The sequence below is a fragment of the Pempheris klunzingeri genome, chromosome 5 (assembly GCF_042242105.1).
Source record: "Pempheris klunzingeri isolate RE-2024b chromosome 5, fPemKlu1.hap1, whole genome shotgun sequence".
NCBI lineage: Eukaryota > Metazoa > Chordata > Actinopteri > Acropomatiformes > Pempheridae > Pempheris > Pempheris klunzingeri.
In genome coordinates, this window is record NC_092016.1 from 4,097,366 (window position 1) to 4,117,152 (window position 19,787).

Sequence of the window (19,787 nt, forward strand, 5' to 3'; positions counted from 1 at the left end):
AATAAAACAGTGAGAACCTGATGTACATCAGTGTGGATGACCTCTCTGAAAACACTTCGCCTTTTATCGATGCTGCCACTGTTTCTTTTCCAACGTGTCCTGTCAGTTTGCTGTTCTGATCTTTATTATTGTTTTTTATTTTTATTTTGTATGATTTGATTTGTCTCGTGTCCTGAAATATATATAATTCAGTCTTAACCTTGTAGCCACTTTGTGACTTATAGTTTTTGAAGTGTTGTATAAATAAAGTTTATTATTATTATTATTATTACCTCTTATTCAACTTTGCCTCACTTAACTATATCTATCTATCTATCTATATTTATATATAAATATATATATTATGTATTATATAGTTTAATTTAAATTTAATATATTATCTTTTTTACCTAAAAACTGCGCATGCAGTTTGTGTCATTAGAGGTTTTACTGTGGGCATGACTTCAGTGCCCTAAAGGTCGTGCTTAGAACATAAACTTTTGTTTGCAGTGAATGTGACAAACACAGCCTGAGAACATTTTAACTCTTGACTTCTTCCCCTTTCAGCTCAGACTCCTGCGCATCCGGCGTGAGGACTTCGCGGTGCTCGGATGTACGGGCTTCAGAGGAGTCCCTGAAGGCAGCGCCGGCCCTAGCGGTGATCATTGAGCTCCCGGGAGACTCCATGGAGAGGCAATGAGATGAAATAAGACTTCAGACCGGATCATGGCGGCGCCTCTCGGGCGGGACACCCTACCTGAGCACTGGTCTTACGGCGTGTGCGTGGACGGCAGGGTCTTCTTCATCAAGTGAGTGGGGCAACAGGCGCTTTACCGCACCGTCTCTCCCGGTTTGTCGGGAGTTGGCGGCGCTCTGCTGGTGTTTCCTTCCCTTTCCCCGATGGTGTAACAGGTGTTTTTCCTCCCCCTGCGTGTCTGTGCTGCAGCGATGAGACGCGGACCACCACCTGGCTCCATCCCCGCTCCGGTGAACCGGTAAACTCTGGACACATGATCCGCTCAGGTAGATGGCGAAGCTACATTGTGCAGGGCTGCTTCACCTGTGCTCATTCCTGCCTCGTGTTTACTTTACTGTGTGCCCCCCCACCACCCCCTCCAACCATCGCTGCCAACTTCAGTGCACATTTCGGGTCCCGGTCCGGGGGGAGGAAACTTTGAGGTGTCACCAACAAGTGTGTGGTTTTTATTTCAGACCTGCCTCGGGGATGGGAGGAAGGCTTCACGGACGAAGGGGCCAGTTTCTTCATAAAGTGAGTAACCTTCTGACTAATGCTGCTGCTGCAGTCTGCGCTACCTGCAGGCTGCTCAAAGTTACCGTGCAGCTTAACGCGGCTCCTGCCTCTAATTCCTCGCTACCAGCAGGACTAATTACCGCAGGGACAGTGTGTGGATTTAAATGGGGAGTGACTGGGACTAACATGCTGACCCTCTAATGACCCCACTGCTGCCCAGTATGAGATGCAGACATCAGCTGTGTGTGGCTGCATCTGCTCTGATGCAGGAGTTAATCTCTGATCCTGAGATGTCAATTATTTTCATGCCTTCTAATTGATCCAGCATCCTGGAGCTGCTATAGCCAAAGCCTATATGTGTTTATATAAGATAACCTTAAGTGGTTACTTGTTGATAGCAATATATTGGCTGATATATAAATATATATATCAACAAATTCTGGTGGATAAACTTTGTGATAGCAGATCTGCTTCTATAAGTCAAAGCTGTTCTTCCACAATCACATAATTTAGACCTGAACATCAAGTAAAAGCTTCTAATAATGTGGATGTTCTCCATGTTTCACATTCTTTCATGTTAAAGGTCCCATATTGTGCAAAATACACTTTTTAATGTCTTTTCAACACAAGTATATAAACATATATACATAAGTATGCTAAACTATGAGAGAGGATCGTCCCTCCTGCTCCTTCTTTAACTAATTGTGTGTGAAAACACACCGTTTAGATTTTGCTCCGCTTGTGATGTCATAAGGGGATCTGTTGATCATGTGACCTCCTCCAAGCCTTCAGCAGGTCGACCGTCCGCGCCCACTGAGTCCTCCTCGCCGTCCGCCATAGTTTTTCCTCACTAACACCAGCTCCCGCTAATTCAAAGCTGTTGAAGGAAAGAGCAAAGCACTCAGACTTTTTTTTTTTAAAAACAAAGCGTTCAGAAAGAGGCTTAAAACGACCGCAGCAGCAGCAGCCATGTCTGCTATGAGTGTTTTTTGAACATGAAACCACGCAAACCAAGGAAGTTCATGCAAGTATGAACTGAAAAAAGAGCAGAATATGGGACCTTTAAAGCAGATGTACTCACCACAGTTGCACGATGGACTAAAAGCTTTTTTCTGACGTTGTTCTCTGTTAATTGTTGCATTTATTTGTGCTTTTGTTCTTTGCCTAGAATAAAAAATAGCCAAACTTAACGTCAGGGAGTCTTCAAAATATCTGTATTCATGTATTGTATGTATAATTCAGATCCCAAAAATCCAAGAAAATATAGATTTGTCTACTTTCTATTCTACTGTCACGCCACAATTCATCATGGAAACAAAGTGTTTACAAAAGAAGCCTTTGCTGTTTGACCTTGAGGTTTTACATTAGTAAAGAAAATCCTGGCGTCTCTCCACTGTAGCTGCGCTGGGAACATGGTCTGTGTAGTGCCGTGGCTTTTCACAGGTTGGCCCATCGTCTGCAGTAATTAGCCAGCAAACAGCAGTGTGCACGAGTGTGGACTTGAGTCACATGACGAGCAGGTGGGGAAAGGTGCGTTAGGCAGTGCAGAGCAGCAGACAGACGCATAAAACTCCTGGAAAAACAGGATCTAAGACTTGGAGTTGACTTTTGATTCGTAGTCTTGACTCTGGACTTTGTAGCCAAAACGCCCCACCTCTGATAGTATGAAGAGAAGTCGCACTATCATCAGTATTTAGATATTTTGGGGTGTATTTGTCCTTTAAACGGCATGATGGGTAAAGTCCTCACATCCACAGTGATTATCATCTGCTGCTAGAATCTGAAAATATTCTTCATCAATAGGATGCTGGTAGATCAATGTGAATATATCTGAGTTATTATCCAGTGAACATGTCACTGAAATGTCCCACAGTTTACAGGAAACAGGCTGTTGAATATTTTTCTGTACAAATTTGGGCTCAGCCATTTACAACATTTTTCTCAGTTGGTATTTGTGTTTTTAATGCGTCAGTGAAATTGATAATTAATCTCAGTTTGTCGGTAATCAGCTGTTCTGAGGTCCGGTTACACCCTCAGTGGGATTTGGTGTTTTATGGCTCTTGTGACTCTTCTGCGCTGAGCTGGTGTCATCGCTGATAACAGAGGGCAAAGGTAAACCGTGTTGATGCTAACTGCTTCGGTTTAGGTGAAAGCGTCGGGCTTATTGCGAAATATCTTGTTGTGTTAGATGTTGTAAATTAAAATGAATTCGAGCCAGTCTTGATGTGCTGCTGCTTTTTGCTGTGAGGTGTGATTCAGACTCAGACTGTGTGTGTGTGTGTGTGTGTGTGTGTGTGTCTAAAAATAAGCCTGAATGAAGTCATTGCAAAAAGAAAAAATTAAAAACCGTCAATTTCTGTGATTTTGAATTCCTGGTAAAAGGTTTCCTTTTAAATCAAACCTTTTAGTGTCACTCTCTCTTCTGTTGAGCCTTAAGAAGTAACTCAAAGTTAATTCACTAGTTTAATTGGCTGTTAAGCTGTTAGCAGGCAGTTGTTTGTGTGTCGGACTGCGCCGCCCGTCCTGTTGATTCACTTTACACTTTGATATCAAGGAATTAAGTTCCCACCACTGGAGATTGAACTTGAAGATAGAAACAGTCCCTGCTCCTGTTACCTGCTGGGCTCCCTGACCAGAGTAAAGACATTTTCAGACTGTGACTGCTGCCTGCCTATATACTGTGATCGCTCTGTAGTGCTGTGTTTGGGGGGGAAAATCCTTACGTTCATGCTTCAGTGGGGAAAAGTTTTTCCAAAAGTTTTCCCAACTTGGAACACGAAAATAGAAATGAGGGATGATCTTGGTTCAGTTCTATAGAAGGGAGAGGTAGTAAAGTGTACAGTACAAAAATAATGAAGTTTTGATAACTGATTAGTAATTTAAGACATTATTAAGGAAAAATAACCATTCGAGCTTCTCAAATGTGCAGATTTCCTGCTTTTTTTTTTCATTTTACAACCCTACTTGTACTATTGTCTTTTGGTTTGAAGTACAGCTAACAACCATCTTTAATTCTAGATTAAGGTGACGGTTTTCTTCTTGATGAATCAGCTCATAGTTTGGTCTTCAGATGTCTTGTTTTATCTGACCAACAACACTTGATTACATTCAGGTAACGATCATGAATGCATCCAGTTTCCACATTTTAGAAACTGGATCCAACGAGTACTTAAGGTTTATGATTATGTGATTATCAACACATTTGCTGATTAAATTGCTGTCGATTGACTAATTGATTAATCAACAAATTACAGCTGAAACTGAGCGATTCCAAAGTGTCATCTTGGCCTCTGAGCACATCTAACGGGCATTTTTCAGTATTTTCACACTTTGTTTACTAGACAGGTTGATCAATAGTGAAATAATTGCTAGTTACAACCCTACATTAGTCTCACTGCTTCTCTGTGCTTTAAATAGTAAAGTAAAGATGAATTCTTCTTCAGCAGTATTGGTAAGTTGACTTTAAATGGGTTTATTCTAGTCTCTTCCTTTGCCTGAGCAGGACGTTTGTGTCGCTCTCCAAACTTTTAATTGGCCCGTGGATGGTATTTCATGAACAGAAACAACAAGGTGAAGTAATAACAACCTTGAAACTAATATCCTATTCACATTGGAGGGGGACTATTTGTCTAGAGGCCATGTTTATATAACAGCCCCCCCAGGGCTCCGCCGCTGTCTGCTCTGGAGCCTCTTCAATCCAAAAAATGTTTTTCATGTTTTTATTACTAGCCAAAAGAACAACACAGCTCCCTCTGTGTCTCTGCATGTTTTTCATTGTCTTCAGATGCTCATGGAGTTCTCGGTATCAGCTCGCTCTGAGAAAACAAGCCCAGTTTCATTCCTACCTCCAAAACCGGACAGTATCAGTTAATGATGATGTGTTTTACAGCAGAGTGGAGACGGTTTCTCACATGCTTTTATATTTTTATCAAACCAAACTCAGTAGAGCAAAGTCAGAGGCCCTTAGAAAAAACATATTAATCTTATATAAGATGAAGTTAAAACGACAACATGCTGACCACTTGATGAAGCACATCTCAACCGTCTTGTCAGAGCTACAACCAAAGATTTCATTATCAATTAATCCAATAACTGAGCACGAAAAGTTAATTTTCTTTTTAATTATCTGACTTGGAGACTGTAACATTCAGCAAATTAATACTTGAAACAACCACATGGGTTTTCCATGTTCAAGGGCTCCCTGACATTCTTTTTATTACATAATCTTGTTGCATATGTGGTCGTCGTCTGCGGTGCTTTAATGGCACCAGACTGGAGAAACACAGCTGTTTATCTCCTTCTGCTCAACTCCTAATATTTGCATGACAGTAGCTGATGGAAACGCACATTAATGAGCATTTCCCTTTGGAGATTTCATGGAAATTAGGTTAAAAAATTGCGCTGCATTCGGAAGAGTGTGATGATATAAAACGGGGGGGAAAGCAGCAAAAAGTTTGATGAGCTGGAACCAGTTGATGTTTGATATTTTTTTTCTTGTGACAGAAATGATTAAGTGCAAGGTTATAAAAATTGTAGTTGATTGATTTTACTGTTGATTGTCAAATTGTTTCCGCGTTACCTCTAAATGATCAGAGAGCTCCTGGGGTTGGCTGAATGATCAATACGTCCTCTGGACACTTTTAAAGTACGATTATGCAGCTATTTTACCCTGAAATAACAACTTTGATGGTACTGACTTGTAATAGGGATTACAGACACTCCTGCCCCCAACTTCCTGTTCTTGTACCATGTAGCTTTGGTTGAGCGACCATTGCAGAGACGAGGCCGAAGGTGAGGAAGCTAAGAGGAGAGTGCTTTAACCAATCTAGTATCTCCATATGCCATCTGATTATCGTTTCGGATCCAAAGCATCACATCCTTGTTGTTTAGTTTTGGCGCCGACGCTCCTCTATGGTCTTCAGTGCTCCTCTGTGACCCCCTGAACTGTTCATGAGCTCACTGCAGACGTAGCAGCAGCATCAACAGTCGGATTGTTTGTCTGCCTTCGGCTGTTTCCTTGTTTTCCTGTTCCTGTCCGTCTCCAACATTCACACTCCGTCGTTCTTTGCCTGGGCTTGCTTTAATAATCCCCCTCTTATGTCCCCCTATGGATGTAAGTATGAGTTTGCTTTGTTTGATGACTTCCGCCTCCGCAGGCTAAACCCACTCTCAAACACCTCCTCTCCAGAAGTATTTCTCAACGTGTGAAAGACGTTTGTTTGTCTAAGAGTGCTCCAACTTTCTCACTATTTGTGGCTTGTGTTTGCTCACACTCATACCCTCGCACGCCCAAACAGACATGACGCGTGATTCTGTGTTAGCTCTGAAAAGCCTCTGCTTGGATCGTCCCGCTCCTCCTCCTCTCCGTCCGGCAGCCACTCCCAGCAGGGGTATCCTGGTACAGGGAGGTGGGGAGCAGAGCCCACCTCCTGCAAGAAGGTCTGCATGACTGGCTTCACTGAAGGGGATTTAAGGCAGGCGGGAGGGAGGCAGAGAAAGAAACACACACACACACACAACCTGAGAGTGAGAGATGTCAGTGATGCCTGTTGGTAGTAGAAGACGGCTGGTTCAGTCCTGCTGCCCTCAGCTCGGTCTTCAGCCATGATCCTGTAGCTCCAGTAATCTACCCTGCTTTCTTTCCCCTCTACTGCTGATAGACGTTACCGTTTCATTTACATGAGCTCAGACTACACGCTGTGTGTCCTGTATGCTGTGTACATTCATGTCCTGTCAGATCCACCTGCCTCATGTACGTGTCGCGATCATCCCGTATTTATTTTAGCATCTTTTTCGAGCTAAAATACCAAACATTCTTGGGTTTACAGCTTCTCAGATGTGAGGATTTTCTGCTTATCTCTTCTTTATATCATTGTAAATTGAATAGTGTTGGCTTGTTGTCTGTTGGTCGGGCGAAAACAAACAATGCGGAGACGTTAACTTTTGGCTCTGGGAAATTGTGGCGTGCATTTTTTTTGCAATTATCTGACTTTTTATTGTTTCTTTGAGTCAAAGCACTGTTTCGAAGATCAAAAATGAGCTTTTACTGTAAAAGAATGTATCAGGAATAATATAAACATGTAAACAATAGTGAAGGATCACAAAGGATTGAAAATAAGAATATTAAACATTGGTAAAATGAAATTAATTCATAAAATATATTAAAAAAAACGCTAACAATATATACTGTGATCATATATAACATATGATGTATAACATAAATGCTTTGTAGTTTTGCAGAGGTGATACTTTTGTCAAAAACCTGAAATTGGTTGTACAGTGATTTGAGCATTGCATGATTGGCAGCGTAAGCACAGTGATAGTATCACAAAACCGCGACAAAGAGGCTTATCTTAAAGCAGCTTACAGTAATGTCAGGAGTATGGCCTCTTTAGGACTCTGTGCTATACTGACTGGAGATACCACGAGACCACCGGGGCGGTTCTGTCCTGTGATGGTTTTAGAAATCACTTTTTAAAAGGTTTGCTGAGCAGGTTTTCTTCTTGGCTGTTGGTAAAGTGTGGGGTCACAACATTGACCTTTATATAAAGATGGAGGATGTGTTTTCTCTTCATTGTACCACAATTAAGCCACAATGTCCCGGATATGGTCATCTTGTGCTGGTGACGTTATCTGGAACCAGAAGTGGTCGGGGTTTGAGATCCTGATAGGTCACCCGCCAACGGGTCAGGATTAGCTGTCAATCGTGATGTCACACCCCTTTTTTTATAACATCAAATTATCAGAATGATCAGAAAAATGAACAAATGTAAGAACTACCTAAAGAGACAGAAACCGTCTTTGGGAAACATTTATTTGACGTGTATCTTCTCAGTTTGGCACGCGTCCCAACTGCTAATGGGGGTGCAGGTCGATAACCTACACTGCAGCCAGCCACTGGGGGGTGATTGAGATATTTTGGCTTCACTTTTGAGAGCCACGCTGTCGTCCATCTTTATGTACAGTCAGAAATGTAGCCCTGGTTAAACAGACAAAAAAAAACCTCACAGTACATAAAGTATATCTCCTTTCTACGTCGAATCAAAGCCGGACTGAGCAGATGGTCAGAGGTCCATCAGAGGGTCCCTTGCTCTCCTTCTTAGATTTTAAAGTAAGTGTGATGTTTTGTTCAGAATTTGAGTATCATACTGGTGTAATGTCCAGAGGAATTTCCAAAACCTCGACAGTCGGCTTGTGTTCCTCCTTCCAGATCTGTTGTCTGCATTCCCAGACAATATGGATAACTGAGTCTGGTCTTATGTTATCTAGAAGAAGTGAATTCATCTCCCTTTAACAAACTGGGGTGAGAGTGATTTTTTTTTCTTCTTCTTTGAAGAAATACAGTAATTCTCACTCTTTCTCTGTGCACAGTAGGATAACCTCCAACTACCTCATCAAAAATCTGCAATAGGAAGAATTAGAAGTTCACAGATGAGTCATGCAGAAAATGTTCCTGTGCATTTAAGAGCTATTTTTCATTTCTCTAATCTAGATTTCAGATGAAAGATGTTTGGTCCCCAGGTGAATGCGACACCTAAATATAGATGTTGTATACAGCAAAGGCCTTTAGGGTGCATCCACCTTCGCCGGCTGCTTTCTAGCTGTTTGCTCACACAGAGAGGACAACGTGATGCAGTGGGTTCCCAACCAGTTGTTTTCTGTGGGTGGAAAACTTTGTGAACCTGCTAATAAAACTGATGGATCATATTAAAGTTGTAAGAACATAGGGTTGGTTTGTGCTCGCCGTCTAACGCTCTTTGTCCTCAACTGAGAAAGAGGCTTTGTTTTGCCGTGGAGCCGTGGCTAAACCAAAGAACCAACAGTTCCCTGGCAGACAAATAAAGGCTGGAAGAGAAAGCTTTGTCAACAATGGCTTTTCTGTTGTTTTCATTGGTCGAAGGAGCTAACCAGTTTCTGTGTTTGCTTTCAGAGCAGCAGGAACGTCAACCATTATTTCTGGCAAATGTCAGCCCAAGGGCAGCGTTTATGTCCTATGTCTATACTGGCTGTTTTCCATATTTAATGATCTTCCCTCCAGATATTTGCTTCCAACACCTGCTTCTCTACAAAACACTCACTTCAGCAACATATGTCTGGATTATATTCAGTTCTTTTAACGCGCTTTTGCCTCTTTTCCTGTCATTCAGTGGAGTCTCAGGGTAAAGTAGTAACTTCCGGAGGTTTCATTTCACACGTCTGGTAGTTTTATATTTGTCTGTGAGCTTTGGAAGTCCTCCTTTTTTAAACTGATCAAATGTGACCTGATAGAGTCTAAAGGGTTCAAGTGTCACCTGCTGCATAGCAGGAATGTCAGTTTTTGCTTAATGGAACACAGACGTTTTGGTGAACTCAGAAATCGAGGTGTATTGATGCTATTGAAGCTTGGTTGTGGTTTGGTTTGATGGAGTTTCACCACACTTTTGTCTGCATAAAACCAAAACATTAGATGCCCTCTGCAGGAATGCCAGCTCTTGAGTGGAATGAATATTTGATGTTTATTCGCCGCAGAGGGTGAAAGAAAGTAGACGTTTTTTGGAAGAGAAGGGCTTTGTTTTTGTCGTGAATGACTTTGGAAACAAGATGAGTACATTTTCATCAAAATCGGTGAGAAAGGATCTGCTGAGGCAGCTCCTCTCGCTTTCTCTCTCCGTGTTTTGATAGCTGACTTTGGTCAGTTGTGTTCACTGTTCAGCTGCTGCTTTATGTCTGTTGCTGTACCTTCACCTCCCAACCTCCTCTGTTTTCCTGTGTGAGACAGTTCCTCCAGTCAGCTCTGAAAGTCATGACTAAGGCCTGCAGATAAACAGCTCTGTATGATTACAGGTTTAACATTCAAGTATAGAATTATCGGTATTAGTGTGGATACTAGTTGACATTAGCTGATTAGTCAATCAAGAGAATATTAATTGCCAAACTTTGTCATTTAACAAGCCGTCAGTGATTCTGCATTGTGAGGATTTGCTGCTTTTCTGTGTTTTATATCATTCTAAATTTAATATATTTAGATTTTTGGTCGACCAAATTCCAATTTTGAAAACACACACACACCAAATTTTTCACCAAATGAAGACTAACCTGTCCTCATTAGGGCACCAAGCTGGCCGTAAATCGTAATGAAAACAGTTTTATACCATGTTTTAATTGGGAGACGTCACCCTGCGCCTGAACTTGTTATGGACATTTTTCCTGATCTTTTGACATCTCATGGTCTAAACAACGACTGACAAAATCATTTACAGATTTGATAATTAAGCCCTAATCGCCATTGCTGCTGCATTCATTTCATTTTCTAGTGCCCAGAGACTATAGAAAATTAAATTAGAAATAGATAATTAAATAGAAAGAGAAAATTTGGCCTTAAATGTTGATTATTTATATCAGAAAAAGTGCAGGATAATCAGTGATCTTTGGTATTGACATTTCAGGAAAAACCAGCCATGAGCAACACAGAATCAGCACTGATTTAACAATACGTTTCAAGGATGAAATACTCCCCAGAGATCAACAATGACAAATTCTAACCTTTTTAAAGTGTGAAAAAAAGACTAATGCAAAAAATAAACTAAGGAATTTGGGGAGAAGGGTCGGACCCACTGGGTTACTGGCAACTTCAAAAGTAGCTGAGTCATCCTCACTGAGCATGTCACCGTCTTGGTGTGACTGTTATCCAAAATTCAAAACACTGGTACCCTCTCCAGACACCACCTCACATTTAAAACAGTGGAAGTCTTAAAAAAGCAGCCAGGTGTTTGATGCTGAGACTGCTGAAATAAGGTGAACTCATGTTGTTTTTCAGGTCACACACACAGTCTGATTTCCTTGGTACACAACTTCCATTAATCTTTCAGAGGCATGAGTGAAATTTAGAAATTCTGAAAAATCTTCAGAAAGGATAATTTAAAGATGTGAGCTGCAGGTATCAAGGACGGATGTTCGGTGCAGGTGAGAAGTGAGTCAGTGTTGATGCCTGACTCACTGTATTCATACTGAAACCCCACAGGGACTCAGTCAGCATCAACACTGGCTAATGATTTATCAACACCTCAGTGTGTGTGTGTGTGTGTGTGTGTTTGCTTAAACACATTCTTCTGTTGTGATTTCATAGTAATGGACAAACTTGGACAAAAGAAAAAGCTCTTAAGGCTTCTTTTATTCTCTTTCTACTCACTGAAAGTAAACTTCAGAGGTGACGTAAAAAAAAAAATCACATATTCATGTAAAACATCTCAACCAATTTCATCCAAGGTGAGACTTTGGTATAACAATATCTCTCTAATTATTCCACAGACAGATTCGGCAAATATTCCCAGCCTGTGGTTTTGTAATTCAGACACACTTGAAATATGTGACTACAGTTTTTCTTACCGTTCATTTTGTTTTACTGGAAATGTACAGTTAGCTAAATTATAGCGTTAGTATTCAAGTAGTATTATTAAGATTATAAAGCACACATGAGAGTGGCACATTATTCATTATTGCACATGGTGTTATTGTACTGGTGCAGTAAATGTGCAGACATGTGTCAGGCATAAAAACCAGTATGATAAAAAGGTGCATATTGGACTTTAAGGTACAATAACAATATCCAGTCCAAACATGTATGAGACACACACGTTTGACTGAAGCGTTTGGATTACAGAAGATCTTGAGTCGATTGCTTCCGACCGCTCACGAGGCGAGGACAGAGGGCCGGGGTCAGACCTGGACTAACCCAGCATGTACCCAGGGCTGCTCCCGTCTGCGCCGGTGTCTGGTCACGGGAAGGTCGAGTGGCTGAAATGGGACTCTGGATGTCTCAACAAGGAAAAATCGGAGAAAGTTTGTGCCCACATCTTTATTATAGAGACCTTGGCTTTATGTCAGCGCCCCGGATCGGTCTACTGGTCCTGACGGGCTTACTACCAGGCACCAGCATAAATAAGGGAAAATATATCTTTAAAACAAGACAATCGCCACTTAACAATTCGATTTTTTACATCTTTATGACACAATCTTTATTATCACAATCCATCCTTTTCCCAGGAATGAGATTGGTGAGTGAAGAATGAATTTCTTTGCTTCCTTATATCTGACACTATTTGTACTCCAGGACGATTCGCTCACCGTTGAAACCTTATGATGGAAAAATAGTGTTGACATCATGCATGGATTTTCTGTACAACCAGTGGCCACATCGCTAGAAATTGATTATGTCCCCTTGCAGGTAATCAATCTGGAAATCAAGTAGATAATGTGATTGCTTGTCATCCCTAGTGGAAAAGTCTTATGGTCTGTGCTCATGTCTGGTCTGTCTGTGCCAGGCTGTGGGCTGATGGTGCCCTGACGGCTGGTTGGGTAACAGCTTTCATCTCCCGTCTGCTGTTTTTAGTCACTCACGGCTGATTGTTTCTCTTTTCCTACACCCTCCTCAAGCTGTTACGCCGAAATTGTCTTAATTTGCATGCTGAAATTCACCTCCGATGCAGCTGTACTGAGAAGGTGAAGGTTCATTGAGATCATAACCTTTTGTATTTATTTTTCCAATATTGTTACAAACACTCAGTAATAACTTCTCCGTGTTCATTACAGAGCCTGAGCCAGGAGGTGATTAGCTTCACATAAAGAGCAGAAGCAAGAAACAGTTTCTGCGTGTTCCTCTTGTAAACCCACTGTTCGAATGTGCTGATGGCTGATTTTTTTTAAACTTTTACCAGAGCTGTGCTAGCTGACTTTATGCTAAGCTAGGCTAATCGCCCCCTTCTGTAACTCTTGGCAGGAAACCTATTATTATTCTCAAATCAGTCCCTCCTATCCTTCTCCCCCTTTTTCTAATGCCAGAACAAGAGAAGTCTTTTAGATCCACTTGAACATGAAGGATTAATCCGCTCTCAGGACGTGGCCTAACTGTTGGTTAACTTTTGTCTCATCCTGGGGGGGTTGTGTCAGTGACTTTTACCTCTTTACCACAATCAGTTTCTCTGCTGCTATTTTTCAGCCCAGCACTCGAAGTGGTGCGGCCGGCTTAGTAAGTCTGTGTCTCAGCTTATCTGCAGATGATTTAGGTTGCAGATGGTTCTATTTAATGTTTGCAATTTAATTAGTGGAAGAGGAAACTGGTTGATAGAGAAGCATTTCAGGAGGCTCCTGTGCTCACTCTGTAGGAGCTGTAATAAATACTTAATAATAGTCTGTTTTATTTGATCTGAAGAAACATTATTTTCTTTTTCTCTCAACAAATGAATAATCACAGTGTCATTGTTATCTGTTGAAGTGCAAACATGCTGATATAAAAGCGTTCAAGGGGATTTTTGCTAACCAGACTCCTTTGCTGCTTCTGTTCACTTCTTTGGAGCCTCGAGCATTCGTTGGGCCTATTGAAATGATCCTGTGCACACACTGACGTTCACATCAAGGAATGTTTGCCCAAACCATCCACCTCTGAGTAGCTGCTGTTTCATCACTCTTATTGCTGCGCTCTTCAAACGGAGGCGTTATTTTAGGAGACGTCTCTTCCCTCTTGTTTTCCTCTTCCTCTCCGTCTTTCTCTCCTCACGTTGTTATACTGTAGATACAAAGATAACTCTTTGGGGTCATTTTAGTACGTTAATGTGTGTTTGCGTGCGTGCGTGTGTGTATGTGTGTGTTCAATACCGTCTTTGAAGTTAGTCTGAAAATGGATGTCTTGAATATTTAACCTTGCCCCGAGGCTGCAGTATTAATCCACAGGCTCTCACAGAGGATCTGAATATAACATCATGATGCTCTTTGGGAATACGAAGGATCAGAAACAGACAAAGCAGTGTGACTGACTGCATGTGAACGTGCTGTGCAGCTTTCTCTTTATTTTGTTTTCATGTATAGTCGAAGAGAAGAAGTGGTTTGGTACTAGATAAATAGCCACTCGCATCCAAAAAGTCAGAATCAGAAAATAATTAACGACCTTCTGGCCTCATCTGAGAGCTCAAGAATGCATTATTGAAATGAAACAACAAAATTATTTATGTGCATGTGAACAATTTTAAAATGACAACTCCTAATGAATCCTACCCCGTAAAATGATGAACACAAAAACCTTACAACAAACGCTTTTTACTCACTAAGTAGTGTTTTTTTTTGTTGCCCTTAACACACTTGCCCGTCTTGCTCGTCCCTCTTTTGTTTGTCATAAGTTCTAAAACTTTAAATATCTGGGGAAAGTTTCTGTGACACAATGTCTCTCTGATAAATGTCACTCCGGCACATCCATGTAAAAACAGGTTTCTTAGTCTCACACAGCATCTATTAAAATGCCAAGCACATCATAAAAAAATGCAGATTCGTGTAAATAATGTTCTTCTTGATAAAGTGGGGACAGCTTCAACTGATTTCCTGCATGAGGAAAAGCAGAGTCCTGCATGTTATTTCCTCTTACTGTACTTTATCTGTGCTCATCAGCGTGAAGCACAGATATCTGGACACCATCATCTATATACTTGACCTACTGCTTCGCTATGGTGACGCTTACCCGAACACCAAAGACGTACATTTTCCTGCTGCTGATTGTAATAATGACCGGTGGGACGTGAAGTTCAGAAGACCGTGGTGAGAAATGAGCGCATTAGCATCACTGTTCAGTCGTCAAAGTGAAGGTGCAGCGCTCACCTCAGGAGAGAACTATGATATAGAGTTCAGACACTTTTGGATTAAGTTAGACCTCGGATACGCACTCGGACTGGACTTCAGCAGCCAGACCTGAACTGGATGGGTCCAGACAACAGGCCTTATGTGGTGGGCCGCCATGACATATTAGATTCGTTGTTGGTCCGTGTCTGTTGTCAGATTAGTTATTTCTTATTTGTGAGGAAGCCTTTTCTAAGGCAAGAATATAACTGTGGCTTTAGCCTCGCTCTCTTTGAGTAGGTGATTGTCTTTGAGAGGACAAATCGGCCTCACGTGGCAAACGTGGACCCTATGAAATCAACCTTTTGATGAGCTACATGTATTTTATGATGCAAGTCTTTTTTTTTTTCTTTTTTCCTCCAGCCAAGTGTGCTTTGTCTATTCAGCCTCACATTCTTTGGCTTTACAACGTCTGAGCACCTCTCTCAGGGATTAAAGTCACCACAGAGTGCTCTCTTGTCTTCTGTGTTTCCTCCAGCTTTTGATTTTTTTTTTTTCTCCCCTGGTTCAATTTTCTTGTTTTATCTGGTTCTGAAAATAGCAGTTGCGCAACACTGGTGAATACAAGTCACACTTTGAGTGTTAAGCATGAAACTGGCTCGTAGATCACCAAGGAAGTGTGGCAGTAAACAAATCAACATGATTTGTGCAGCCAAAGACATGGCTGATTGAAAAACCCATATCAGCAAACAGCATAGGTCTTATAGCCAGAGAACGGGCGGTAGAGAGCAGTAGAGCCTTAACGACACCGCAAACAAATTAAAATGCACAGAATTCTGAAATTTTATATAGAGAACAGGATCACAACCTGGACTCAAACCCCAGGACCAAGAGAGATGCGTGCAGCGGTGCACCAGATCACAGTATTCTCATAGTAAAACAACAACAACTTCTGATATGGAAAAATGCCTGGAATGTCAAGCCTACAAATGGAAACATGCACCAAAAGCTTGCTGCACTTGTTGAATTTCTCCACATGACAAGCCCACACATCTGTACAGCGTAGGACCAGCCTGCCTCGCTCTTCTACATGACTGTTGTCTGTAGACCACAAAAAAATACTGGACTGGAAAGTGTGTGTGTGTGTGTGGAGGGGTTTGACTGTGTTCAACACTGAGAAAAGGAGAACAGACACAAAGGAAGGATTGAAGGACACCGATGCAAAGAGCGAGTGAGAGAAACAACAAGATGGTTAATACAACGTCGTGGCTCTTAAAGTCTGGCTGGTCGTGGGAGACAGTAGCACTTCTGTCAGTGTGACGAGGAGGGCGAGGCCGCCAGGGCCAAGCCACCAAAACATTAGCGATGCAGCTCGGAGAGAGAGAAATCATGTGAGGAGCGCCGGGGAGGTCGGAGACAGAGAGGACAGGGGGAAGAAGGGGTGACACTGGTTAGGACAGTGGCAAGCAATGGACTGAGAGAAGAGCGGGAAGAGAAAAGGCAATGTTTAAACATCTAAAAACAGTGACAGGGACTCTCAACAGGTCTTAATCGGTCTGATTTGCTCCTGCTCTTCTGTGTGACTCTTAATTGTGATTCTCCTAAACATGAAATTTGAGTGGTGAGTTGTAGAGTGATTCAGTGGAGATGAAAATCTGCTAAACAGGAAGCTAAATCAAGAGTGGCCGGCAACTACAAGTGACGTATCAGAAAGATAAAGTCTCTGATCATCCAGCAAAGAGGTTCCTTTTTTTGTGGAGCGATGGGTACCTGCTGCAGCCGCGACCCCACACGGGAGGCTGGTCACGAGCTGGTTCCCATCAAACGCCACGCCGCCTGGCCAGAGAGGACCAGAGTGGTCACCAACCTTGATCATGAGTTTTCCACATGGGATCTGACGTGTGACACAAGGTAAGCCAGCTATGAAAGACTACATCTTAACACAGCTGAGCACCGACCTCTGTGGAGGTGTAGTGTCGGTTTGATCCCACAGGGAGAGCCATAACGGTGGCGGGAGTTTCGTGCGCTTTGCCCCCAGGAGCGATATCCTCTTTGATAGCCTCTTTGATTTCAGGAGAGCCACAGTTCCCTTCAGTACAGTACATCACCCTACCGGCACATAATAAAACAAGTTGTGTGTGGCGTAGTTTGTCAGCTTTATGGGGTTGTTACGGGACACAAGAGACATAAAAGTAGACTCATGCACTGTACAAAGTGTGGGTGTGCCTGTAAATGTAACACAACTGAACACACACTCTCCTCTAAACGCACACAGAGAACACTGACAGTACCAGTGTCTGGCAAGGTTGCCTTCTACTGTAAACACACCCTCACTGATCCCTTACTGAATGTAAACCTCAGATTAATTCAGCTTGACAAGAACTGTGTGACAGCTTTACTGGCATGCTTAGCACTTTCCTCTGCCTCTACCCGCTGGTCTGACCGTAAAGAATGTGGATTGCGTCCTGCTGAGGAGACGGAGATGACAGAGGAGGGCGTATTGTCCTGGAAATTATTGACTATCACTACATTAATCCTCCATTGTCTTGAAGACACAGTTGTGACATAATTCGGAAATCCAGACAGAACCTGTCATCAGTTTGGCACAACCTCAAGCACAGTGAAGTGGATACTTCACTGTTTCTCAACGCCTGGATGCCCAAATAGTAGCTTTTGTCAGAAACAGGTGCTGTGTGTGCCACAGTATAAGAAGAAGAAGAAGAAAAGGCCAGATGGAATCTTAAAAGCTGAATATCCACATGTGCCTCCAGAAACAATTTGAATTTCAAAACAGCTGTGTGTGAAGATTGACAACAAACCCAAGTGCCACAGTTTATTTTTTTTTTTACATTTACAGAGCTTGACATGGTACAAATGTTGGTATGCTGCATCTTAAATGTGCAGTTTATTTATCATTAACTAAACACAGTGGCTGGAAGAATTAAAGTGTGGGAGAGAGTCGCTGCTGTGAAAGGTTTTCTTTAATCCAGATATGAAATGTAGATTAACCCTTTCATGCATGGATTATGATTAATATATAATTATTTACTAAGTGTTTTTATTCATCTTTAGGCATGAAAAACAAGATTTTAACTTTTTTTTTTTTTTTCAACCCAAATTTTAATAAATAAAATTAGCTGGTGATGCATGATGTACAGTGCCGTGGACATGTGATTAATCATAATTTCCTCTCAATATAAAATCAATACTTGGAAAATTTAGCAATTGCATGACTCCTTAGATGTTACTTGATGTCACCATATTTTTCTTACCTGCAAGGGTTTCTTTTTTATAGAAAGTTTTCACTTGCAATGGCTTCCCACTGGGTAGCAGTGTATGAGATGATGCAGTAGCTTCCACTGTAGTCGCTGATGTGCAACTATGCCAACAAAACTCATGCATATACAAGAAAACAGCTTTTGAATAGCTGTACACTGTAGTGACCTCTATAAATGAAAGGGATCCGTAGAGGCACTCCCCGCAACTAGTAGACTCTGTTTTTGATGCGTCAAAACATGAATTACATTTGAATATTATGAAATGTATCAGCTATCATTGTTCATCCAGCCTCTGTATACAAACCCAAAAATACAGAAAGACACTTCTGTGCAGAAGCGAGGCGCTGGGTGGGTGTTCTGATATTTGTGCCTTAATATTATACTAAACAAACATGCACAAGCCCAGTTTACACTGCAGACAGAATGTATCCACAGAAACCCGAGAGGATGAAGGTGTTCAGCACCTCGATGGCACGTGAGGCTGAATACATGAAAATATATGATTATGGCAGAAAGTCGTGCCTAACTCCTGCTGTCTGCCTGCCGCTGCTCTGAAGTGCTCTGATTTCATTGTGAAAATCTATGGAAGCAGAAATTCTGGGGTAACTCAGCAGCACCGAGCATATTTTAAACTTTAATCGACATCGCAGAACAAGATGGTTTCATGTTTGACACTGGAAACACTTTTGTTCTCTGCGTCTCTCCCTGCACCGGCGGTGGGAGGGGGCTCTCTGGAGGCATCTAGTTCTGTCAACGTGAATGCCTGTCAAGGGTGCAGGGTTGTATCTGGAAACGTCGTCGGTTACTCAGGAAGAGGATTTATCCACTTAATGCTTTTTTGATGTGACAACACCGATGATTACCGCAAAATCAAAATGGGATGGACTTGCCTTTCCATTCCTCACTCCTCCCCCTCCCACCCCCTCTGCGCCCTTTTGTGAAGCTTTCCGACTCACCCACAGCAATAATATTGATTTAATCATGACAGAAATTGGAAACTCTTGTCACCAAGTCTCCCTGAAGGGTTTGACCTGGTTAGACGTCAGATGTGCTCATGCAGTCACTCCAGTGAACAGAGTTCCTACTGTCTCTGTTGGTGGGCGATGGTAAATTCCTGCATTCACTGGCTCAGTCTCTAATTTCCCTAAAGGCTAATTTATTTATATATTGCATATAATGTTTACAAAGACAATTAAGTCATATTTATAATGCATAAGAGTTTAAATAAAAATATAACACACCAAGCATTAACTTTAAACAGATGAAAGAAATGAACAAATGGCTTTAGAGAGAAACAAAGATGATGATGTTGAACTTAGACCATTAAGTTTAAGCTACTTTTAAAAGTGATTTAGTCTTTTATCCTCTAGATATCTCTTGCAGCTCTATGTTTCAGTAGTAAATGCTGCTTCTTGATGTTGTGCATTGGTTCAGGGAACCATGTGGCCATAATGTGTGTGTATATAAGGACATAAAGACATAATCTTTTGTGGTTTTTGCACACCAACGTAATGATTCCTTCTCCAGTAGGCCCACTGATTTCTCTATTATGTTATTATTACACGTACACTATGTAGACTCCTATGGAATCATTTTTATGTAAGGCAAGGTAATAAACTAATAATGGCCTGATGATTGAAACTGATATTAATATTATATATTCTTATATATTCATCACAACAATCTGCAGAGGAGGTTTC

General features: G+C 41.7%; 1 protein-coding gene across 2 annotated transcripts in view; it reads left to right on the forward strand.

The window, feature by feature from the left end:
• The first annotated feature begins 686 nt into the window (after positions 1-686).
• The window catches only part of plekha7a (pleckstrin homology domain containing, family A member 7a), a 128,429-nt gene continuing 109,328 nt past the window's right edge, over positions 687-19,787 (forward strand). For both annotated transcript variants that reach the window (XM_070831148.1, XM_070831149.1), the window contains exons 1-3: positions 687-788; positions 926-1,002; positions 1,192-1,249. In XM_070831148.1, coding sequence (XP_070687249.1) covers positions 706-788; positions 926-1,002; positions 1,192-1,249 — 218 coding nt within the window. In that variant the 5' untranslated portion in view covers positions 687-705. The remainder of the gene's footprint in view (positions 789-925; positions 1,003-1,191; positions 1,250-19,787) is intronic.